Raw genomic sequence first — 25958 nt, forward strand, 5'->3', positions numbered from 1 at the left:
TATTCCACCGGACGAATGAATAAAAATAGCGGCCCCCTCCGCTCAGCGGGGAGCAGCCGAGAGTTCATGAGCATGCGCTCACGTCTCTCGCTGTGCGCCGCAGGCTGATTGGCTCACTGGGGTGGGGGGCGTTACTGCGGCGGGATCATAGACTGGCCAAACTCTCCACGGCTCTGAAACCAGGTGCCAAAGTTTCAGGAGCGATTTTCTGCTAATTTCAATGGGAATGAGCATTTGGCAATGCGCATTTTATTTTTTGCGGTGAAAAACATGACGTACGCAACCGCAACCGCAACCAAAATCGAGAAGGACGCCCCGCACGAAAGTATGTTGCCCATTGTTGTGGTTGAGAATAATATAACATTTAAACTTGTGCATTTGTCAAATTTTAAGGTTCATTATATTTTTTTGTAGTTTGTCGAAGATCTTGTTTTATAACCAACCACTAGCGCCCCCTAGACTGCCTAGACTCTTGGTGTCACGTGTCACGTCACGTGACACGAAACAAGTGGCGACCAGTGGCGACCGTGGCGGCGCCAACATCGGGCATGGGCGCGGCGCGGGCGATTCGGGTGTTTTTAACTCGCACTGATCTCACTGTATGACTGTATTTGTGCGCGTGCCTTGTTGTGAACTTGTCGTCATGCCTTCGCACAATGAACCAAGAGTTTTATCAACCTTTGTGCTGCCTTCGGAACTTGTCGAGTCCTATCTTCAGGCCGGACGACCGGATGGTGGCATCAGGACCTCGGAAACGAGCTGGATACGAGACATGCAGGTAACCCTCGAACGTAGCAGGTTGGTCAGTCGGACACGTTTTGGGAGGAAAGGACGACGAAATACTCTTCCTTTGTGCAAAACAACGCAGCGTCTCGACGCCCTCTTCCCGTGTGCACGGTATGTTTCAGTTTCCAGTTTACTTTAGACAGCTGCGTCTTCCCGTTCACTCACTTTCGACTTCTGAGGACCATGTGTAGAGAAGCATTTCAGTGGCTCATACCATATCCACCTCTATCTGGGATGCCTGGTCAACGGCGTGGCGCACCGTTGTTTGGCTGCACGGGGCTACCTCCTCGGAGGCGCGCCGCTACGGAAATAGCCAAGTAGCCGAAAGTAAGCGCCAAAATTTTGTTCTCGTGTGTACTAGTTCAGGTCGAAAGCACTGCCCCTGCGCCTCTTGACTTTAGGAAGAGCATGAAAATAGGGCATTATGAAGCCTGCTAGTGCATGAAAAACATATTTGACCAACGCCGCCTGTGTACTTTGTGCCTGGCAATCGGCGCCGAATACAATGGGGACCCGCCGTCGTACGAAGTGCGCCCCGTCTCCGCTGTGCGTGGTGAGGGCGCTACGTCTGTAGGATCGCTAGTAGGGAGGCTCAAGTGAGGGTGGGTGCAACTGCTAGATCGGCGATCACGCGGCATGGACGCCATTTAATTGTTAAATTTTGCTGGGAGTCAATGGGGCAAAGGGTCGTTTTCTTTTCTAACTCGGGTCATAAAAGCCCATTAACTCTTAAAAGCCCATAGGGTTTCTATCAGTGATAGGAACATGAAACTCGCTAGAAATAATGTTTATTGCCTCACAAGCACAAATTAAAAAAGGTATGAAAATACTAATTGAAAGCCATTAATTAGGGCATGGGAATATTCTTCCCTCTGGGCCTTCAGTGTTACACATACTCTTAGTGAAACTTGGCAAAACAGGGCACCACACAAAGGTGTACTTTGCAAGTTGTGCATGTGATCTTTGATCTTTTGTCATTTTTGGCCGTGGAGCAGTCCCTACACCTCTTGTAGGCTGCTTCGCCCTGTGGGTAATGTGGCCCGTTGGACAGGCGCACCTCATCTGGCACGCCAAGGTTTTTGTTGGTACTTGCTTGCTGCAAGACGCGTCGAAAAGCGGTCGTGGCTGACCTTTTCCTTCCATTATAGCCGTTGGCCAACTGGCGTGCAAGTATTAGAAGAAAACTCTGGTGGTTCGCCTCCCCCTCTGACAGCTGGTAAAGGATGAAGCTATTCACAAGAGCACAGTCCAGAAGAAAGTAAAAGATTCGCATCCACCATTTTCTTGACTTACGAGTAACGGTAAGTAAGTAATTGAGCAGCTGATCAAAGCGGTCTACTCCCCGCATGTGCTTCGTGTACTGCACAATTGCTAGTGGACACTTGATGCTTCCCTTTGACCCGTCCTTATTTTTCTTTTCCACTGTTATCGTCTCTGAAGGATCGTGGGCTGTTGTTACTACATTGACTAGCCGCTTGTCTTGCCACTGGATCGCAGCAACATTTCCCTTCACCTTGTAGTTGTGGTCGCCTTCATTGATTTTCTTTTTGTTCTTCAAAACATCAGGAATACCTTTTCTTTGTGCACGGACAGTTCCCACGGCATATATCCCGTGGTCAAACAGATCCTGCAGGAGTTCGGGTGAACTAAAAAAGTTGTCGAACACTACCAGACACTCTCTCCCGACAAGTTCCTCAGTGAGTTTCTTGACTACCCTGTAGCCGAGCCCACCGCCATTGCCCTCTTTGCCCGTGTAGACTTAGAACTGGCTAATAAAGCCGGTTGTAGCATCAGCACGCACCCATACTTTGAACCCACGTTTGATAGGCTTCATGGGCATGTACTGTTTGAATGACTTCCTTCCTTTGAACAGAATCATACTCTCATCAATTGAGTGGTATGCAGATGGCTGGTAGCTAGCTCTGAATGTTTCGGAGAGCTCTGTGATAAGAGGTCGAAGTTTGTGCAAAGGGTCATGGCCGACGTCTCCTTTTCTAGTCGTTGTCGTTGGCATGCAGTGATCGAACAAGCTGAAAAAATCGTGCTCTTGGCATCACTGAGCTAACTGATGCCACTCCGAGGTCGCTGTCCGTGGACCAGTAGTCCCGTCTGTTTTGAAGTTGAAGAATGCCCATTCTGATGAGAATTGCTAGGAATCCTTTCACTTCTTCAACTGTGGTATCCTGCCAAGCTTTCTTTTTGGTTTCTTTGGCGTATATGTTCGTTTGCTCAACGAGTATGGTCAAAGCACCTCCGAACAGGGCATCAAAGATCATTATTGGCGTGTGCGTTGGAGGAAGCTTAGGAGTTGCAGGTGTTTGGCAGCAAAAATCGGGAATGTTGCTTCGGTGGGGAAGCGAACATATTGTCCACTCACTTGCAGTCTCTTCATCATCACTGGCGTCATTACTTGAGTGCACATCATACGCACTCACTTGTGCTGCTCCTTGCGACGCTGTGCTACTCGGCTGGACTTTCGAACGGGTTACCGCACCCGACGGAACATCGTCGCCGTCTTCTTCTTCCTCGCTGTCACTTGACTGGTTTGGGTCATCAGGCAGGGAGAAAAAGACATCCAGTGCCTCGTCCACTGACAAGAACTTCGACATCTGTGGAGAAACAAGCGCAGGTATAATGTTCTGCTAAAGGCTCATAGGGAAATATATTCCCACCACCTATGGTCGGGAAAAACCATTACAGCATCTAATAAACGCAATGAACATGCTTATAAGTGGTTAAAATCGATGCACGGGATGCCGTAGAGACATTAATTAAATATACGGACCTTTAGAAGTTGTTTTTTGCCGTCCTCAGGCTAAAGTTTCTTCGGCAAATTGTACGAGCACAAAGAACCGAAGCCCCATGCCACCTTGCCGGGAAAAACCATTCTCGCCGCCTAGTGGATGCACCGAAAACCTTCAAAATAATTTTGTGTAGTTTGTTAGGCATGTGGCTAGATGGCGCCACAATACAGAAAAAATAAAAAATTTGCATCAGTTGTTTATGGCGCCTTTTCCGAAGTGGGAAGCATATTCCCTTTGGGCTTTTAAGGGTTAAGGTGCTTGAATAATTTACACAAGGTATAAATGATTACTTTTCTATAGCCACCAGTTTTGTTGCGATAGGTTAAGTATTTTTTTAACGCGAAAAATGGTAAATTCCGCCATCTTGGACTTTGCTGCTTGTCTGGCAACCCTGCTTTCTCCGCTCGACGTTTGCAATTCTCGGAGTGAGGAGGAAGCGAAAGAGGCTGCGCCAAGCCGCTCGTTGCTTGCAATGAGAGGCGAGAGGAGGAAAGGCGCATGGAGCAACAGAGTTGCAACAGAGCGGGCGCTTGCTCTCGTGCAGGCAACACTGGCGCATATCCTTTCTCGAATCCTCTCTCTCGGGCGCCGCCATTAAATTGCAAACGCTCTCCAGGCTTTGAGTTGCGCCCACCCTCACTAGAGCCTCCCTAATCGCTAGCAGACGACAGAACTCGGGGCAGCAAGGAGTGCTTTGGGGCGATGGGCTTCTTGGTACATGCGTTGCACGAGCTGGCGTCCGCAGCGGTCGTCGGCATATTTTAGAAATTTATATAGATTTATTCAAATTACACAGGCATCAAGGAGCGCGTTCAAGGGTATAGTTACACATTCTTGCATGTTCTGTAGGAAAGATTCGAATGTAATGTCAAAACAAGGCGGCGACGAACGCGCATGATACGTGCCAATTGATTTTTGCTTCAAAGGTTACCACTTCAGACGCCAGCCTGTGTAGCGCGTGATCCACCATCCTTTTTTTTCTTTTCCTTTTTTTTCTTTTCTAATGGACGTAACGTCTACTTATCACGATCGAATATTGTTTACTCATCTTGTTCAAGAATGTCTTGTCTATAACAAAGATATGCTTTCATTTTTCCACTTAACTGCTAGAAGTCTTGGCAGTAAACACGAGAATGTTGATATGTTTCTGAACTCTTTAAATTTTACTTTTGATGTACTAGCGTTCACTGAAACTTGGTTTACGAGCAGGGATGACGTTGTCGGGTTCATAGGATATAATAGTGAGGGAGTATATCGAAGTGATTAAAGGGGAGGAGGGGTCTCTGTTTATTTTCGTGATAACTTACATTATGAAGTATTGCCTGAATTCTCAAAAATATGCTCAGACTATGAAGCACTTGTGGCTAAATATCGTTCCCTGGTATAGTCACTGCTTATAGACCCCCCGCCGGGTCGTTAATGAAGTTTTTTGAATTCATTGAGAACGTTATGGAATATGCTGCCTCACTCACCCTTTCTATAATCTTAATAGGTGACTTTAATATTGATATGACCTCGCCCGTGAGTGGATCCCTCGAACTACTTGATATTGTTCAGTCTTACAAATCTGATAATGTAATAAACTTGCCAACTAGAATCTCGGTGGAAACAGAAACGCTAATTGATCTCTGTATTACAGATTGTCATACTGAGGCTGCTGGTGTCTTTTCTTGTGATTTAAGTGACCATTTTCCGATATTTAGTTTTATTGTCGGTCCAGTAAATTTAAAATTGAGCTCTAATAATGCGGCTGAGACATTTAGAAGAATTGATAATAGTTCAATTGAGCTGTTTCATTCTAGGGTATCGAATATAAACTGGGAGCCAGTAGTAACGGAAACGGAACCAAATAAATCATATGGTATATTTTTGGACCTTTTACAAAAGTGTTATAAAGAGTCATTTCCATGGCAAGAGTTTAAAAAATATAAAAAGTAAAAAAAATCTTGGATCTCAAGTTCATTATATAAGCGTATAAAAGAGTGCAATAAATTATATGATAAGTTCGTCAAGACAAGAGATATCTCAATATTACAGGAATTTAGGAAAGTGAGGAATAAGCTCAACGCTGATCTCAAGAAAGCTAAAGCTCAATACTACAAAAATAAGTTTAATGCAATATATAACAATCCGCGAAAAGTCTGGCAAGCCGTAAATGAACTTGCTTCTAGGCCTCGTGCACATGCTCCAAAAGAACTTACAATGGAGCGGGTTATTTACTCGGGTCAGTCTCTTGTAGACAAATTTAATTCCCACTTTCTAGAATCCGGTTCTTCTACTATGCCCCCAGCGAGAATGCCTACATGTGAGTCTTATGTTGGATACCCTATACATAACTCAGTATTTCTGGCACCCACCACTGAACTAGAAATAACTGCTATCATTAAATCCTTAGGGAATAGCGGTGCTTGTGGAGAAGATGGGCTATGTTCTAAGCCAATCAAAGCAGTTTCCTCTTTCATATCTACTCCGCTTTCGCATATCTGCAACCTTATTTTAAGTACCGATATTTTTTCCAGAAAAAATGAAAATAGCGAAAGTCTGTGTGATCCATAAAGGTGGTCCCCAGAATAATATGAATAACTATAGACCAATATCAGTACTTCTGGTCTTTTCTAAAGTAGTGGAACGCATTATTTACAAACGTTTAAGTGATTTCTGTAATAAACATAATATTATTACAAACAACCAGTATGGTTTCCAAAAAGGTGAATCAACTGAAATGGCACTGCTAAATATCAAAAACAAAATCATAGACAATATTGAAAATCAGTGCTATACTCTGGGTGTTTCTTTAGATTTAGGAAGGCCTTTGATTCTATAACACACAACATCCTACTTTGAAAGCTACCACTGTATGGAATACGCCTCGCAAGTGGGCTCATTTTCGTCTTCTGCGCATGAGAAAGGAGGCGCGAAGGCGGGAGAGGAGGTTGATGACGATTCCGGCTAAGCTCCGCCCTCGCACATGTCGGGGAGGCCGGGGGGTAAACAAACATCGGCGTCGGCCATGGCGGCCGTGCTGTAGCGGCGACCGCGAGTCTTTTATTTATTGTAGCCCGGTTAAAATTTGCCGAGTCCACAAGATCGAGCAGCTTTGTGCCCCTTACGATTCCTCCGTCGTCTGCTAGACGCATTTCGAAGATTCCAAGATGAAGACGACGAAGAGCATCATAGAGAAGGCGCTTGCCTAGCCTCGTGATTGAAACGCCGGTTGCGCCGGTCACTACGAGACCGCCGCCCGATTGTACCGGTAAGTTGCCTTTTATCTTGTTCTTCCTTTACGAAAACGACAGATTTTTCCTTCTAGCACGTCTTTAGAAATCTTGTGTGGCGGAGTCGATAGGCGCTATTAATCGAAAAACAGCCGAGAATGTAGCGTTTTCGCGATCCTCCGAAGCCCATCTTCGCAGGTGATATTTAGGAATATATACTCGTCATTTCGACTCGAAACTGCACGGAGGCCGTATAAACTATGTTCCGTTTCATTTTAAATGCGATCGAAGTTAAATCTACATAGGCAAGTCCCGAGCTTTGATCATAGCTGCCATGTGCGATCTTGCAGTGCGTTCTCGCGTTTGTAATTTTCGCTTCGTTCGCACTTAGATGAGACGCAGTATAGTCATACATCGTATTTGGTATAGTAGTTGCAGTCTACGGTTGTAATCATGGCACTGTAGAAAAGCACAGAGCTCAAAGCTTACCACAAAAACGCGATCGTTTTTTTTTTTTTTTTTTTTTTTTTTTTTTTTTCAGGAATGAAATTGGAATGGCTGTTACGTGTAATACAGTGAACCAACTCGGACAATACAAATTTGCCGTTTCACATTAGCCAGTATGAGCGAATTGCCAACGAATTACCGATGCCGCCTTTCTGCAAAATGTGTTGCGCAGTGTATCTTCGAACCACATCGACGCTGTCAGTGTCTGACGTGTTTTTGTGTGTCGCTTGTCTCCTTTTTCGTTCCCATACCAAGATGAAAATTCGGATATCGTGCACTATCCAAGCCTAGCTAATGAGCGCCCCATGGAATTGACACGGGAGTAAACAATGGCTAACATGTACATATTTTTGTTTTGTCCGCTCAGCAGACTGGGACTCAGTGTGTAAGTGACAAACTTTCTAACATCATTTGTCATTTCTAGGTCCCAGATGGGCTGTTGACATCCAGAAACACTCCAACAGATGGTGGTCATACAGCGGTTGTGAAGACAGTCCCATTTGGATCCACATTCCTAGTCCACTCATTGATGATCTCTCCTTGTTGCTTCAATGCCCAAGTATGCCAGGCACTGAGTGACTACTTGCATGTGTTAGTGATGGTGGCATGCGAGGCTTCAGTATTGTCGCTGCAGATAGGGCTCACCCTCACACCAAAGCTGTTGGTGGTGTACCTTTCCATGGAATTGTTTGGTTGATCCCAATTTCCTAGAAACGCCAATATTCAGTTTGGTGTGCCTTGCGGCTGAAGTAGATTCATCAAGGAGGTCTCGTCTCTTTCCTGGGGGTAATACCATGTCAGCTGCTTTGCCTGAGCCACTTGGAAACTGTTTGGACTGCTCTAAAGCACTTGTAATTGACCTTACCTGTTGTATCTATGCTAATGCTGAAATGTAAAGTTCACTGAACCAAGTTTTACTAATGAACCAAAACAATCAGTTAAAAGGATGAATGGCTTTATTTGTTTTCTCGAAGTATACACTGTTTCATACATAATACATGATGCTGGCAACGCTACTTTCATTAGCAGACAACTTAGTCTACACTCTGTTTCACAACAGCTTGGTGAACTGTGGAGGCTACGGCTCCTGCGACCCAGTAAGAATGTCGGAGCGAGGCACATGGCAGCATGTCACAGGAGCGTCCGTGTCACCGCGCCAAATGCAAGGACCACCCACCAGAACTGGCTGTCGTCTGCTCAGAAACCAAACAACTTCGGATGGACGTCCACTGCAGCAACATTACCGTCCGCTAGAGTAGCGAGGTCTTTAGTAACACTTTTATGAGGCAACCACATGCTCAATTTGCCCATGAATCTGTGGCGGGTGCTAATGCTAGGGCGATGTCTTGAGCGGAAGTGGTCGATTCATGGCTACGATTGTTTAAACATCGATCACAAGCCATGTTTTTCTCAAAAGTGTTGATCTATATTAAGTGTCGTTAATAAGTAACATTGTGTCGTGTCGTGTAGTGTTGCGGTCCGAAGAATCCGACGGCAACACTACTAAAAGAAGAAGAAAAAGAAAAAAACAAAGCCTAGAACTATGTTTTGTCGCAGATGGTGCTCTTGCTGTGGCGATAACGAGTACTCGACTGTGGAGTGTTGTCATGTGCCTGGCTCCGATGCTCTTACTGGGTCGCAATGTTTGCCAAGTGACCGTGAAACGGAGTATAGTGTCTCACCTGTACACGCTATAAAACAAATGAGATGCCAGGTGTAGCCACTTTTGCAGCTGTAGCCCTTATATTATTGCTTGCTATGCTGTTTGGAAGAATACATAAAAAGATAAGTTGAAAGCCCAAATCTAATTTTTTGCACTCTTGCATGTTATGAAAATAAAAGCATCACGCCTGAACACCAACATCTGTCTCTAAATTATTCCTTGCTGAAATGAAAAATAAATATACTGTGAATATGAACCAATACAATCTCAAACATGTTTGAGAATGGATTCAATAAACAATTACTTCAATCTGCAAGCTTGAAATCAAGTATGCGTGTGCAATAAATACCCTGGTCTTTCGACTATCCCCATTGAAACTTGTTCTCGAAGGATAGGGACTTCGTCGATTTCACGGCAGTTCAAGCATTGGTCAGGCAACATGCTCGTGTTTATAGTTTCGGCTGTGCTATAGGAATAACAAAGGTGAGTTGTGTATTGCTGAGTCAAAGCAGAACTCTCAGGTCTAAAAGGCTTCTTAAAAATGCACTAAAGCTGGTTTTGACTTCATAATTACATGACTTGAACATAAATTACTCACTTCACCAAGTCTAAGGATTCACAAATAATCTGTGAACATGTATTCTGCTTTTATCTTCATTCACTTATGAAACTGGTTGCGTATATAAAATATCCAATCAGTCTTCCACACCTCCCCATTGCGAAAAGGAAGAGGGAGATTCGTTGGCTTTTTTTTTTTCGCCAAAAAACAAAAAGAAAAGGAAGAGGTTTCAATGTGCACATTACGTTGAAGTGGGACAGTTACGGAAACAAATTTTGCATCTTCAAAGTTCATGAAGTAGGCAGATTACTTTCAAGTCATAAGAGAATAAAGTCAGAAACAACTTCAGCTCGCCTTCAATCAGATTTTCCCTTTAGATCCAGGGACGTTTCACCTTCATAAGGTCATCAGAACCAATTGGCATCCATTTAGGACTCTGTAATGGTAGATGCACTAGCTTGACCTCAAGGTCGCAGTGCCCTCCTTTCATGTGCTTGCCATGCGACCCCCTCGTGCACTTGGTCCCAGACGGTGAAGCTGGTGCTGGACAGGATGTCGTCCCCTGTAAAAGAGTCGTCTCAGTAGTCAAACGATCCGGTCCGGTTACACCCTGAGCAGCGTATTTGTCCTCCCATGCCATTACCAACTTAAAATCAGTGAAAGCCTATTTTGAAGCAACCGAATGCATAAATGAACATGTCTATTCTATTCCCTTCGTACCAAACACCTGCCAGCATCCAAGGGATGCAAATCAAAATAAATAACATTGCCTTATTTGCTCTTTTGAGACTCGAACCAACTCAAACACTACCACAATGTTAAAGCTGCGAACTTCGAGGACACCTCTCCATATACTGAGATTACATGCTTGTCCCACTCCTGGCTTGTCCTCAGCAGGGTTGGCCAGCGTGTTCTCATACTCCTGGGTTTTTAGTCTTGGAAGTTAAAGCTTTGGTTTTTGTCATTGCTTGGTTGCTGGTAGATGCTGGAGGAAGCACTGTTACTTTGAAACATCAAGTTTACAAATTGAGCACTAACCCATATTGATGGCCAGATACAGAAGCTAGATTTGTCATGTCAAGGAGGTTGCCATAAAACAGTGGGCACGGGACTGAAATTAGCGGCGGAGCGGGCGACCGAGGCGCATTCGGGAGTATCGAAGAATACAAGTTGTGTGAGTTTGGCGCGAAACCAGGACGATCGGCCAGAGATGTGAGAATGTGGCGTCGAGAGAACTTCAGCCGGGCTGACTTCATGACTGTTATCTGAGCCACATTAACCAGAAGAGAAGAGAGAGTAACAAGTGAACGACACACTACGGCCGAGGAGGTAATTGACCAGGTTATTTCACCCAAGCACCACAGTAGTCATTTCAACGACCAAAAAAAAAAAAAACGTCCAAACATCAGCACAGCAATACCAGCAGCGTGCCGAGGAATCGGGTTGTGTGTATATTTATACAGTTTCAAACTCGATCTGCCTCGACGGGCGATGACTCTCCCAGCTGTAGATGACCGCTAGCCTGGGGCCCTTAACGTGCATCACGTAGTAGTGATACACGACCGCACGCCGGTACAATGCTCATCCAGATCGAAACGGGCAAATGCGGGGCTTGAACACACGATCCTGGGTTCTGCAGCGCGAGCTTTCACTCCACACTCTCCGAGCTGGTGCGTGGAAGCCCCCTCGGCCACCAATCTTCCGTTGCCAAGGAATAACATATAATAAATGACAACGGTACAGTGATCTGCAAAAGGTAGCTTTTCAGTGCCTTGAGCAACCAGGTTGAGATAACGTGACACGTACTTTCCTGCCATATGTGGCTTGCAAAATAGAGATGTATAAGTCATAAAGCAAGTAATATGAATTTTTGGCTTCCACAACTTCTGAAAGCTACCTCTGAGTGCATAGAGTGGTTTCTTTCATAATCTTACCTCCATGGAAAACTTCCCAGCTGGTAACGGGGCCGTGAAACGCAGACCCCCTGGAAGTCGCACAGGCGCCGAGGGCATTACACGAGGCCTGCAACATGTCCTCCGAGCAGAGGGTCCTTTCAGTAGCCCGGCAGCCGGTGGATTCTGTTGGAATGATGGGGTAGGGGGAACACAAGCACTTGCAGATTAACGGACCTAAGAAAACATGCTACTCGCCCCCGCAGCATTTGCCTCACTGGCGCTTTATGGTGAAACAAATCAGCGGCGAGCGACTGATGGAACACGCATCAGAAGAACAGTGCGTCTTGAGTTGAACACCTTAGGACGGCGCTTCATCGCGCGCGTGAAGCGTTGGCTTAGCCAGGGTTTTTGGGGGCCGGGGGGGGATCTGGGGTGCGAGGTACTGAACCCCCCTCCCTCGCTACGCCACTGGCATGAAGTGACATCGGATGTCACTTAGACACGGCGCAATCACTGCTAAAATACGCTACCATCGAACACCGAGTCGTGACTGCGAAGTTTATGACCCACATAGAGATATCCTACCACACTATCTGTTTGGACAAGTGGCATACAAACTGTCGCTGGGGGGAAAGACTAAAAACAGACGACTGCGCACTCGGCTCGGTCGTACCACACCGATCGCCTAATCCACTGCTTTTCCGTAACATTCCGTTTTACTTTGCTATACTCCTTTTGTTATGTACTGTCTGACAGACTGGCGCCTATCAGCTCGGAGCCCGGCGTTCGTCTGCCCGCGCACCCCGAGCCTCGAGCGCTCAGTGCCCACGCTCCTCGAGTGTCCTCGAGCTGATAGCGGCCAGTCTGTCAGACAGTACATAACACCTTTCACGTGCAACTGAACTGTTTGTGAATGATGCGAAGAGTACAGAGACGACGTAACTCACCTTAGCGAGCGCCATGGCGCGGTTCTCCGGGTGCCAGCGCTGCGGGAGATCGGCCTTCGAAAGCTCGGCAGCCCGTTCAGCTCGCCGAAGAGGGCTGTAGCTACACTTCGATGCTTCACGGAGACACCGAGTCACTTGCTGGCGAAAAAGGGTCTCCGCCAAAAAGTAGAAAGGCTCACTCGCGTCGCACATCACCGAGCTGACGTTGGGGGGACTCACATCAACATCCGACCGCCGGAGACCGGGACGCATATTGGTGCTTCGTATGCTCCCAGGGTAAATTCTTTCGCGTCAAACGAAGTAACGTACATTTCGAGGTATTTCCGGTCTCTTTTTTTCGTATGCCGCGTCCTCGTTCAAGCAGTAGCAGTGGATTTCTGAGAGCCACAGAAAAGGCCTTTCGCAATGGCTGCGGAGAAGAGACGACACCGCTTTGTTTACCCCCGAGCTCCCGCCCGGAGCCATCCTCCAATCAGAGCGCGGCGAGGTGACGTCACGCCACCGGCCTGCGCGAAAGAGCAGACGGCTTTCCCTCCGTATAAGAGGCAGTGTGCTAAACTTGATAAGCAGTTACATGACCTCACGTTTTCAATATACCGTCCTCAATGATATGCGCTCCCCTTTAGCAAAAATTCGATACGGTGTGCCGCAGGGGTCAATTTTCGGGCCATTACTTTTCCTTCTTTACATCAATGATATAGTAAACATCCCACAAACACCTAACATAATTTTATATGCAGATGATACGAATGTATTCTTTACTGGTAGCTGTTTGGATAACATAGAAAGAGAAACAAATAATTGGCTGGAGCAACTCCATTTATGGTTAGGCTCAAACCAGTTAGAGCTGAATACGGCAAAGACTAAGTACATTATTTTTAGAGCAAAAAATAAGCCCATAACTAGCAAAATTAGTATATCTTTTCAAAACTCGAATATTGAACGCATGGAATCCTTTAAATTTCTTGGTGTTCGTTTTCACGAAAATCTATACTGGACTTGTCAAGTGAACGAACTCCGAAGGGATATTTCTAGATCAATTGGTTTAATTTGTAAGCTAAAATACCTTCTTCCAGCCTGGTTAAAAAAACAACTGTATATATCTCTGATTCACTCGAGGCTGCATTACTGTTTATTGGTCTGGGGGACGACTACAGCAAGTAATATTACGCAATTATTTACATTGCAAAAACGCGCAGTTAGGTCAATTGATAATTTACCTTGGACAGAATCAACTTCCCCTAGCTTTATTAAACATGAAATATTAACGTTAGACAATCTTTTTTGCCTAAAGGTCGCAATTTCAGTTCATATTCAAATAAACACGAATCCCGCAATATTTTACGAAACATATTTATCCAGGCAAAAAAATACAACTTGAGACACCAGCAGTTTTCAAAACCTAAAATAAGAACTAATTACGGTACACAAAAAATATCCTTCCAGATACCCGATCTTCTTAACAGAAATTATTGTGTATTCGAATTAGCCCTGACAATAGTGTCCATGTTTCTCTTAAAAAAATACCTTACGGTATACTTCAGTGTGCCTAGTGTGTATTCCTAGTATAGTTCACGTCAAAATAGATTGTACATTTTTTGTCATATTTTTATCTTCTCAGATATTGTTTTATTTTTGATTTATGCTGTTTTTGATTCATTTCCTGTGCCCTGCTGCTGAGTGCTGTAATGGGGGTTGGGGACCTAGTCAGGTGATTCCTTTTCGCCTTTTGTCCCAACCTCCCTGACAATTGTGTCAAAAATAAATAAACAAACAAACAAGCTGGTCTGATGGATAAAGCAGACCCGCACGGTCCTGATTGTGAATAAACTGCATGACCAGTTGGTTGCACACCGGCTTCGTGGTGACTGTGATGCAGCTGTCGCATTCCATGTGCTTGCTAACCACTCGGGCTATATAACCTCCTACATAAGCTGTAGCTGAGAGCTCAAGTGTAGGTAGCCACTGCCTTACTTCAGACACCTTCAACCTACCCAACACACACTTGGCATCCCTCGAGAGCTCCAGTCTTAGTTCCTTCAATGCTCGCGGCTGCACATGACGAAGCCCTTGGAGGTGTGGTTCAGTGTCACCACTGTGCAACGTTGCTTGCTCGTGAGGCTGTCGCGATACCAGTTTTCAGCATCTTCTCGAGTCCAGAGAGGGCAGACCGCATGTCAAGTTGATCATTGCAACCGACAGACTGCCTGAGAGTGCCAAAAAGGGACTCAATGGGGTCACTACTGAATTTGCGTGTCAGCACAAATAAGTAGTGCTCCTTTGTCAGGAGGTGCCGGACGCATGAAACAGTGGAGTATGTCGTTAACAGAAGTGCTTCATAACTTTCCTTGCTGAGAAACTGGCGCGGAGTGTTCGCTCTTGTTTTCAGGTCCTCGAGGTACAACGGAAAGGCTGTTTCAAGCCATTTAAGGCGAGAATCCTGTTGGTTGTCGTAGTGTCTGACGTCAGGGAAGCGTTGGCGTTCGTGCTGGCTTTTGTTACTGGTGTTATGAAGGAGGAACCAGCGATACATGCTCTTCATGAAAGTAATCTTTGGTCCAGAGCTGGCAAACAAGGTGTTGGAACTATGTCCAGCCTGATCTTTGAGGTACCTCAACGCAGATGTGACGTCCGGTGAGAGGACATCTATCGCTCTTGACACATTCATCTTTTCAATGTTGCTTGGGTATACATGCTTACGACTCAAAAACCTGACAGGTTTGACGATCCAGTCCTTCTGCATTTCATAATCTTCTTGAGATGAGAGGAAGAGATTTCCCCATCCTTTCCAATGTCGTGTGCGAGGAACTGGGACCTCACATTCTTTATGATGTGACAGTAGTCGAAACTCGGGAACAACAGCCTCTCGGGGTCATGTGGATGCTGAATGCGGTAGGTTAGTATGCCACCACATAGGATTTTCATGGCACTGACATTAGTCTTGTGATTGTCAGTCACTAGACAAAGGACACGAAATCCTGTCTTCTCGACTTCTTCTATTACAAACAGCAGGAGCTTGCTCAGTTGACTTCCATTCAGACCTTTCGTGAAAAAGTATGAGACAGGAATCCGGAAGGATGTTGAGAGTCCATTGAGCATGAAACACAGCAATGAGTTGGTAAGTGATGGCTCGGTGTTTGGGTCATCAGCAAACCCCATGTTTGTGTGCCTGACAAAGGAGTCTTGCTGTTTGTTGTACTGTAGCCTTTGTTTTATGCACATCTCATTGGCAATTAGTGAACAAACTCTTGACTGAAAAGCTGGAAGGTGCTCGAGCTCAGTCTTCAAACGTTCTTCGATCAAGCTGTTGAAGCTTGTCTCTCCACTTGTTGTCCCAAGATAGTTTTGCAGGGTGTTCCTGCTTGGTAGCTTCAGCAATCCTTCTGATCTTAAGTGCTCGTACATCCTCGTGGAAAGGTGTCTGAGCACAATGGAGTGACGAAGTGTATCTTCGGACATCAAACATCAAAAATTTATTATATGAAATCTTTGAGCACACTGCAAAAAAAAAAAGGGGACTAACTTCGGCTTCTCTCCATTATCGCAGACAGTTCACATCACCTTGCACATGAACATTCAGGCCGGACGTAGCTTTACCGCGGACAGTTCACGTCCTCTAGCACGCAAAGTGAACGCCAAACGTGGAGGGGCTGGAGGGGGATTTTTTATGCTGATTCTAGTCCAATGCCGACATGCCGACACAATGTCCTCATTGGAATCTGAGTCGTCTGACCTAAAATTCAACCACTCAGTTGCATCGCTCTCGCTGTCCGATAAAAGATTCCTTTCCTTGTTTTCCGAATCTGAAGAGACGTCACAATATCTTTGTTTTTGCTTCAGTTTTGAGGCAGATCGTCGCTACGAACGCAGCGACCAGAAGTTACGCCACCATTTTTAAATCCCCTGTTGCCTGCGTTGAAACAATTTTCTGCCAAATTCAGAAACTTACCATGTTTTTATTTTTCCGTGAAGCGCCATCTATCCACGGCAAAGCTAACTAGAAACATGTGGACTAGCCCAGTTCGTCCGTAGTAGCGTATTGGAGCCCGAATCAATGTGGACGAGCCCAGCTAGTCTTGAGCGGTACAAACAGTGTGGACGAACTTAGGTCAACCATAGTAGGGAAAGGGTTAAAGCAATAATAAAGAAACAACGAAATTTCAAACATTTGCACAGTCATATGAAACATTCTCACAATGCACTTGTGTTGCTGCACTGCATCCGTACAATACTTCGGAGTTGAAGCGAGTGAAACATGCTTCCAGTGGGTTGCAATCTTTGCAACACTTTTGTTCTCAAGAAAAGCAAACTTCACATGAAGGATGTTCTCCAGGGTTTCATGGACATTCTGTTGCAGAGGTCCGTTTTCGTGAGCGACACCTGGCTGAAGACTCACTCTACAGCGGCATTAGACATTGGAAGAGTCGGAAGTGAGATGGCAAGTTCGGAAAACAATGGAACCATACACTCTCCGGCACTGTTCTTGGCATCTCTGATATTTATCCAAAATGTCATCATGCATTCTACAGAAAAGTTTCTTAGGTTCATCTGGAGGAGTCTGTACTCCGACTCCATGGTTGAGATAGATACAGCTGTATAAGGGCGGAAATGCCTTCTGAAGAGTACCAAAACGAAAATTGGGAATGCTGCTCGGCTTCAGTTTAGGAGCTGCTTGTTTGACGGAATGCGTTTCAGAACACTCATAATGCACGCGATTAAAAACTTCCGGCATTTCTCAAGGAGCAGTCTTGTCGCTTTTTCAAAGTGAGGACTTTCAAGAGAGTCAAAAAACACACTTCCCATGCCATATGCACACTCGTGAATCACCTGATCTTCCCAATTTGCTCACTATGGGGAAGCGTAAGCGGGCATGATCACTCTGTTCATGAGACATCACAGGTGAGGACAAGTTTCTGTGGAGCATTATAGGGTCAGGGTTAGTAAAGTTTCGTCGTTGTTCTTCTTGGCTGGCGGCTTGGTAGTTTGGAGGACGATGGAGGCTTTTGGGGGTTACGAGTTCAAGACATTTATTTACATTACAAACTCTGTACAGTTTTATGTACAAGTAGGGGAAGTTTGCATCTCCGTCGAACTTCTTTACAGTCGTTCCCAAGCAAGCAAAAATCGCCCCTTCCCGCCCCGACACAAGCTTTTAAAACCTCGGTCTTTCTCGCCCTCGGGAAGGGATCGGCCAGTAGGTTTGAAACGCCTCGGAGTCACGTGCTGCCACCCGTCCAATGTCCGACAGGGCACAAACAGGCACATTCGTCAAGTTTCCAACGGACCCGAGGTGACAGCCCCGTAACTCCGACAGTGGTCGTCGTCGCTGTCCTCGTGGCGCCACAGGGAGCCCCTTAGTCGAAACCCGATCGGCCACGGGGGTGCGCCCGGCAGCAGCCGCCCTTGTAAACAAACAAAAAGATAGTACTTCTCGTGCACAGCGACCACCCGGGGGCTGCCCAACCTGCATCGCACTGAAGCGCGCAGGCTCCTAATGAACCCGAGGGGAGAGCCCCATAACATCGGTGGTGGTCGCAGTCTTCTCAGAATCGCAGCGGACCCCTCGGTCGAAACCCGAACGGCCGCGAAGGATTCGCCAAGTGGCAGACGCCTCCGCAAATACAAACAAAAAGAAAACACTCCCCGCGCCCAGTGACCACACCGGAGGGGTGACCAATACGGCTCGCCCCGAGGCGCTCCGGCTGCGGACGTGCGGCCGCTAACAAAATGAACAAAACGAAACACTCCGCGGCGTCACCCAACCTTACACCTCCAACGCAAAGACTGTTGTACGGCGTATAGACCGACAACAGTACACAAAATTCAACGACCGGTGACGCTTTGCCGGTTCAGCGAAGGGACATGCTGCACATATACGCTCATAATAACGTTTCTATGGGGACACGAAACAAACAAAACTAAACGATCGCGATCAAACATCACGCCACTGTCGCACGACGAAACAGCCACTGCGCCGCTGATGAGTAGGTTCATATCCTTACACGCTGTACACAGTTCGGCCGGCGCCCTGCGGCCCCAATCTGCAGTGCCCTCCCTGGGCAAGCGGGAACATTCACCTGCTCCCAAGGGTAACGTGGCTCCGCGCTACACATCACTCCAGCTTTTATTTCGGAGTCGCGACAGAGCGTCCGCGTTCCCGTTGTTTACCCCTTTACGGTGGGTGGTAACGCTGCAGCGCCAAAGCCCACCTCGCCAGTTTAGCCCCGTGCGGTGTGCTCGCGGTGAGGTAGGTCAGGGGGTTATGGTCCGACACAACGTTTATCCGCGCCCCAAATAACCAGTAATCGAACTTCTTCAGAGCCCAGATTATGGCAAACTCCTCGTGTTCGATTGTCGACCAGCGCATCTGGGTCGGCGTGAAGCGGTGGCTCGCAAAGGCGATGGGCTTTTCTACGCCGTCCCCTCTCATCTGTGCCAGGCGAGCGCCGGCAGCTGTTGCGGACGCGTCGGTAAAAAGCCAGTAGGGTTGATTCGGTTCGGGCGTGCAGAGGGCCACGGCAGCACAGAGTGCCGACTTTAATTTTTGGAATGCCTCCTCTGCTTCGCTGGGCCACGGTATCGGGTTGGGCACCCCTCGCCTTGTGAGCGCGGTAAGTGGAGTCGCCACCTCGGCAAAGTCGCGTACATACTCCCGATAATACCCCATAAGCCCCAACACGCTCCTCAACTCCTTCTTGGTCCGCGGCGCAGCTAGCCCCTCTATCGCCGCGAGCTTGTCCGGATCGGGTCCGTGGGAACCCGACCCCACTACGTGTCCCAAGTACTTCATATGTGCCTGAGCAACCTGGCACTTCTCATCGTTAGCCTTTAAGCCTGCCTGCTTAAGCAGCTGCAACACCACATCCATGTGCTCGAGATGTCCCTCCCAGGAACTGGAAAATATTGCTTTGTCATCCAGGTAAGCGGAGGCGTACGCCTGGTGCCTGAATAACAGGCGGTTTGTCTAACGTCCCTGGATATTTTTTCGTTTTTACAGGTAGCGACAACTTTCCTCCTTTCCATCTATGATTCCTCTTTCCCCCCAAAATTTTCTCCTCTCCCTCTCTAGCGCCGCCATTCGCTTCCTAACGTCAGACGGGAGGGCGGTTCCGCTGTGTTGTTATGTGGTTAGCAGTAGCATAGTCTTCCTTGTTTTGGTAATCTCCAGCTCGTGAAATTAATTTGGATACCATCGTGTTACTTCGTGAATCGAAGGTAAGCTGTTATTTCCGCAAAAGCACATATATATATCAATATTTTGCCGCAATCCCTATCAGACCGCAGCGAGAGCTTTCGCGAGCAATGCTCTCGGCGATGCTAGATATGTGCGCGCCTGCGTTACAATAAACTATTTATATTTGTAATAAAGACAAATGCCTTGTGAAAATTTCATTCCGTCGTCGATAGAGCCGCATAATTAAGCTATTGTGAGAACTCTATTTTGTTTGCAACCATTCCCCCTCGTGGCGAGCGTTGGTAATGCTACGCAAACGTGTGCGCGGTGTAGACGCAAACGCGTCTGGAACTCATTATTTTGGGGTGTATCTACATGACTTCAACACGCATTTTGTTATAAGTACTAGTAACAGTATTTAGATGGAAAACAAACGTCGTGCAAAGTAGTGACCTTGACGAGTTTGGACGGTGCGAGATCCGAGCGGATGAATTTACAGCACTTAACACACCAGTCCCAAACAATATTTTGGGTGAAGTTACACCATCGCACGCGTTATTCCTTCTATTGCAGAGCCGTGTTTGGTCTCAAATAACTCTGTGAAGGATTCTAGCTGGCGACTTTCGCTGTTTTTGATTGCTGGATAGCATGCCTTCAGTGTGCAGTGAAGAAATGTTGCGTACAAATTTTATTATTTTGCCGCATTAAACGGTGAATCCAAGACCAATTTCATTAGATCGCGTTCAAGGAATTCGTTATGAACGTGTTTAATGTCTGTCTACTTTTTTCTGCCTAGCTTCCACTGTAACATCCATGTAGATATTTTTTTTAGACAAAACCCCCGAGACTGGGGAAGGAAGGACAACACAACACGAAGCATATGCATTGTGCAGACATTTTTGTTTATTTCAGCTCTTGTCGTGCGAATATATATATATCTCAAAAGACAAGTGTTGAAACTCATAAGCAGTGCAGTAAAATATAATTAATGTAATTGGGTTCATGCAAATGCAAAGCACATAAATAGTAAATATGGGAAGAGCCCAACTTTGTTGCAATTTAATTGAACTGCCACATGTTATGATATGTATGCAGTTTGTGTATCCATGGTAGTGAAGATATGAAGAAAGTGTCTTGAATAAGACAACACAGATTTTTTTTATTTTTTTTTATTCAAGATCTTTTTAGGAAGTAATCAATGTTGCAGTCAAACAGGTCATCCCACAGGAGATTAGGAGAATATGCTTAAAATAAAAGATAACACAAAAAGAAATAGCTACTAGGGTGAGCTAGAGGGGGAGGTGTGCTCATTGCCTACTTTGCTCCATTTTAGTGATCCAGGATGGAAGTGTGAAGAAGAGTACCCACAGCATCACTTCCAGCCTACTATGCCGAAGCAGAAAATGAGCGCCATACCCCTCCAGCCCACTCTACCAGCACTCTTACAGTAGAGAAGACGCCATGAATGCTTTTCTTGCATTCGATCAAGTCCTTGTCTTTCTCTTCATATAAGTGTGTCTTCCCTTTCTCCTATTAGCACTTCAAAAAGATAAAGATGTCCATGGTGGTTGTGTTTCCAATTTTGTGAGTGCCGAGATACTGGTTTTCTGTTTATCGGAAAACCAACGACTGTGTCACTGCCAAACAGGGATGGAAACGCTAAATAAAAATTCTCCGAGCGTTGGAATTGAAAACTCCTCCGAAATCAATGACATCTCGCGAGTGCAACGGCCACTGACGCATTCAGCACGAACCCCAGCAGCCATTGCCGATGATAACAAAAGTGCCAACCCAACCGGCGATGACCACCAACCAACTGAACCACCAGCCGACCTGAATGGCGATGATGATGAGAATTTTCATTGACAGAGAAGTGGCTTTTGCGGTGATTATGAGGCAAGCCAACAGGGAGACGACAACACCAGAAAGATGGTTGGCCCTGGTGATCGAGCGAAGTAAAGGAACACATGGATGGATGCCCAATGGTTGGTGGCCAAAAATAACAATCAAGTATAATCGGAAGCATAACCAGAATATAACGTCGACAACGATGAAAAACAAGCATACCCAGTGCGAAAATCAACAACAGCCTACTCAACCGGGCAGTGGTCAGGTGGCCGAAGAAAGAGAATGGCCGTTGCCAGCGACCATAACAAACAGCCAACTGTACACCAATATAAAGAATCTGCTGGCCAGTAACATTGAGCTGGCCCTTAATCACCAAACTGACCGAAAGAGAACAAGAAAGGTATACAGTCAGGAAGTAAACTATCAGGTCATCAGGATCGAGCTGGAAAAGAAGGTGAATATTCTAGCAGAGCTGAATGATTTGATCTGTGCTTGCCAGCTGACATATGAGCTGACAAAAGAAAAATGAACTGGAAGGAGGCCATTAAAATAAAGATAAAGGAGCTTAGTCAACAGCTGCAAATTGTCACCAGTCAAACAGAACAAGGCTCCCTCGAGAGCATTAAAACGAATTTGCAAAGCTAATCAGTATCACTCCAACAAGAAGGACCAGTTGAAGAAGCTTGAGGACCAGATCGAAGAGAAAAGGGCAGTCTTTCACAAACATCCGGTCACTGCGGCAAACCGGATTGAGTATCGGAAAACGAACAAGCTGTTCGAGCGCAATCGGTCTGCCTTCTACCGGAAACTTGACGAAGACCAGAAGGAGATGGGCGAATTATGGGATGTAGCTTTTTTCCCCGGCTTGCTCGTTTCGTCTTCGCAATAAGGTATGTCATGCCCACGTACAGCCGCTCGTCGATCCGTGCGGGGTCATCAACTGCTTTGACTAGCGGTGAGACAGAAGTGGAGTGCAGTCACCTTTTTAATGAAAGAGCTGAATATGGCCGTCGGGCCCTGGTGTCTTCCATATGGTCAGGAACTTGATGACCATTGATCTCGTCAGACCATTGATCAACATCAATGGTCTGACGAGAACATTGATGTTGATCAGGTGATTACTTTTTGGCGAGGAATCTGGGCAACCGATGACGAAGAAGGGGAGCACCAGGAATTGATTGACCTATTGGACCCAGGGGAGCTGCAGATGGAAGCTGAGGAGGAAAGAGTCAAGAGGGTCATCAAGGGGAAGATCAAGTTCCTGACCATATGGAAGACACCAGGGCCCGACGGCCATATTCAGCTCTTTCATTAAAAAGGTGACTGCACTCCACTTTTGTCTCACCGCTAGTCAAAGCAGTTGATGACCCCACACGGATCGACGAGCGGCTGTACATGGGCATGACATACCTTATTGCGAAGACGAAACGAGCAAGCCAGGGAAAAAAGCTACATCCCACACTTTGTCTCCCGAAAACCTAAAAGCTGCTGAGCAATGTTGTCACAGCCCTGGTGACGGACCTGTGCGAGGTGAAAGCGCTGATATCAGCCAACCAGATGGGTACTCGAAGAGGCTGCCAAGGTACCAAATAGCAAGCCGTCCTCAACAAAGTGCTCAACCAAAAGCACAACGAGCTGTTTACGTCCTGGATTGATATCCAGAATGCGTATGATAGCGTGCAACACTACTACCTGGTAGCCATACTGATGAAGTTAAGCATGCCGGAGAACATCATCAGGTTCGTCAAGCGAACGCCGGCCTTCCAACGCACCAGCCTGGTTTGTCGTCAGAGCGAGATTGGCCAAATGAGGATCAACAAAGGACTCCTCCAGGGTGATAGTCTCTCGCCGTTGCTGTTCGTCCTCGCATTAGAACCTTTGAGCCGCCGACAACTGCGAACAATTGCAAATGGGCAACATCAAATGCAACCAATTGATTTTCATGACCAACACAGAAGAGACGCTGACCAGGCTGTGTGGCCTAACCAAAAATATGCTCTGTCAGATGGGACTAAGGGTGAATCAGCAGAAGTCGTGGAGTAACGTCGGGAACAGTGGAGTCTTCGAAGAGATGGTGGACGATCACAGAGGTTACAAGTATCTGGGCATCTTGGAAAATTCTCGAAATGTGGTGAAAGATGTGAACAAGGTCATCGTTACCAACAAGGCCAACGAAAGAACGAGAATGCATTGCAAGACAAAGCTAAAAGCTGCCAATCTAATTAGAGGAATCAACGAATTTGCCCTCTTGACACTCAATTACTATATAGGTCCCATGCCCTTCAAGCCGAAAAAATACGAAACGATTAACAAGGAGGTGAGGAAAATCCTGAGCGAGTACAAGGCGACAACGAATGCAGCGAGGATGGACCGGCTATACCTGAAGCACGACCAACCTGAAGAGGACTCAGTTACGTTGAGGAGAAAGATGAGCTAATGGTCTTGAAAATGTTAAAATCTCCCCCCAAAAAAAAAACTCGGAGACAAGACCGCTGATGGAACAGGAGAAAGAGGGAAAAACCGAGCTCAGGCGAATATGCGAGTACCTGAAGGAAAAGTATCAACTTGAAGAGACCAACCTGACTGAGAAAGACATCCGAAAAAACAAAACAGAAAGAGAGTCGAATGAGGTGAATAAAGGAGAATGTGATGCACAGCATTCTTCTCAATAATGGAGACAGTGCCAACGAAGATGCCCAAGCCGACGGTAACGACGACGACAACAGCAGTATGGTGCCCAGTATTTACGACCGAAGAATGTCATCGATGTGGCTGATGAAGGGCAACATGTCGCCACAGCAGGAGGGGATGCTCACCAAATTACAGGGTCATCACCTGTAAAGAGCTCAAGGTCGGTGGAACACCTGGTGACATTGTGGCGGAACGCTGGACCTGTACTATACAAGAAATGCCATAATGAAGTCCCCGTCAGATGCATTCACTTTCTTTACACCAAGTATGGATTGAACCGAAGTAGGAAGCTGAAGAATTACAAAGTTAAAAAGATAATATAAAATGACGGGGTAAAGATCAAATCAAACGTAAAGATCGAGACGGAACTGCCCCTTGAATACAACAAGCTTGAACTGATGATACATGATTGGAGAACTTAAGAAATCACACTGATTGAGATTGGCATCACCAACAAGAACATCCCGAGTTGCGAAAATCACAGAAATACAATCTACTGAAAAATGAGGTCATGGCAATGTACCCCGGGTGCAAAGTAATTACAGTACCGGTGGTGATGACCTGGGATAGACTAGTGACAAGACATTTCAAGGGTTATATGAAACAGCTGGAAGACACCGACAGACTAATGGCATACATGCAGTCGGTAGTCTTACCCCCGAATTCATAGATGTGACTTGCTCTGAAGTCGAGCTTCAACTTGCTCAAGTCCGTCTTGCGACGAGCAAGCGCGCTTCATAAACGTACCTTAACTTGAACCGATCTTGAACGGAGCTTGAAGCGAACTTGAAGTGCCCAAATTTCAAGACTGGGTTGGACCTATCTTGAATGCGACTTCGTAGTTATTTCAACATGGCGGCTTGCTGATGTGATGTCGCATATGGGATCGCCGCGTTCAATATTTGTGTCCTGTAATTGCGGTGTCGCCCTCGGTGACGGGCATTTTTCGCCGAGAGAAGCGGCCATTCCTCCGTGATTGAATGCATCCCACCGGGATATGCGACGACGAACGGCGACGGCGCGGGAGCTGCTCGGCCGCGACTTGACGGCCTGATCCGAACGGCGACAAGAGGCGGCTGCCGCTGATACCCAAGCTACAGTGTCTCGTCACGCTGCGACTTTTGCTGGCAAGATGTTTCTAGCTGTCAACATTTCACAACAGACGGCGTGCGGCGCAATCGGGAGAGTGACGCGTCTCACCGTAAGGCATCTGTTGCTCGGACTGCTCGGACTCGTCCGCTTCCCCGGCGCTCCCGAAATCATCCGCCTCCTTCGAGTAACCGGGTTCACGCACGCGTGTATCAAGAGCCCGGGCCCCGGTGGCGATTATGCGGACATTTATGAGAACTTGAAAGCAGTTGCCTGCATAAACTATCAGGTGGGTTCCCCCGCTTACCGAAAATAAGCAAGTCTCCAGAGCTTCTGGCGCGAAGGACCTGAGCAAGCATGTGTGGTGCGCACGCACGTTTGCTGATGCAAGCTCTTGACCCCTAATATGTAACGTTCCCTGTATGCATGCTAGCAGTTGTTAAGAACAAAAAGCGCCTAAAAAATACAAGGACACAGAAAAAGAGAAACAGGACAAGGCGCCTTGTCCTGTTTCCCTTCGTCTGTGTCCCTGCATTTATTCAGCGCTTTTTGTTTGCAATGAACCAACTGCCCCAAATATCCACTTTATGCAGCAGTTATTCCCACTTCTTTGTTGTTTGTGCTGGATTACTTGTTTTAAAAAAATGACGTGTAGTATGTACTTGCCCCCTGCGTCAGTAAAATAAATATGAAAAATCAGGAATGCTTTCTAGTTTGGTGTTGCCATGCATTTCAACTTCTCAAGTGATCTCTGAAGGGTCAAATGGCTGCTTAGAACAA

The 25958-nt window shown here is 46.4% G+C and overlaps 2 protein-coding genes and 1 pseudogene across 2 annotated transcripts; 1 reads left to right on the forward strand and 2 right to left on the reverse strand.

Moving 5' to 3' along the window:
• Positions 1–8253: 8253 nt before the first annotated feature.
• On the reverse strand, positions 8254–12881 carry LOC120850731. Its single transcript, XM_040223349.2, has 3 exons — positions 12377–12881; positions 11469–11612; positions 8254–10096 (listed from the first exon to the last, which is right to left on the reverse strand). The coding sequence occupies exons 1-3, from the start codon at positions 12626–12628 to the stop codon at positions 9908–9910; spliced, it is 585 nt and encodes a 194-aa protein (XP_040079283.1). The 5' UTR covers positions 12629–12881; the 3' UTR covers positions 8254–9907.
• Positions 12882–14465: 1584 nt separating this feature from the next.
• LOC8039094 lies at positions 14466–15598 on the reverse strand (annotated as a pseudogene).
• A 7709-nt stretch (positions 15599–23307) lies between these two features.
• LOC120850730 lies at positions 23308–23835 on the forward strand. The gene has a single exon (XM_040223346.1). It carries the CDS (start codon positions 23308–23310, stop codon positions 23833–23835), a length of 528 nt encoding a protein of 175 aa, XP_040079280.1.
• Positions 23836–25958: the final 2123 nt, after the last annotated feature.

The sequence above is a fragment of the Ixodes scapularis genome, unplaced genomic scaffold (assembly GCF_016920785.2).
Source record: "Ixodes scapularis isolate PalLabHiFi unplaced genomic scaffold, ASM1692078v2 PGA_scaffold1__304_contigs__length_218370807, whole genome shotgun sequence".
Lineage (NCBI taxonomy): Eukaryota > Metazoa > Arthropoda > Arachnida > Ixodida > Ixodidae > Ixodes > Ixodes scapularis.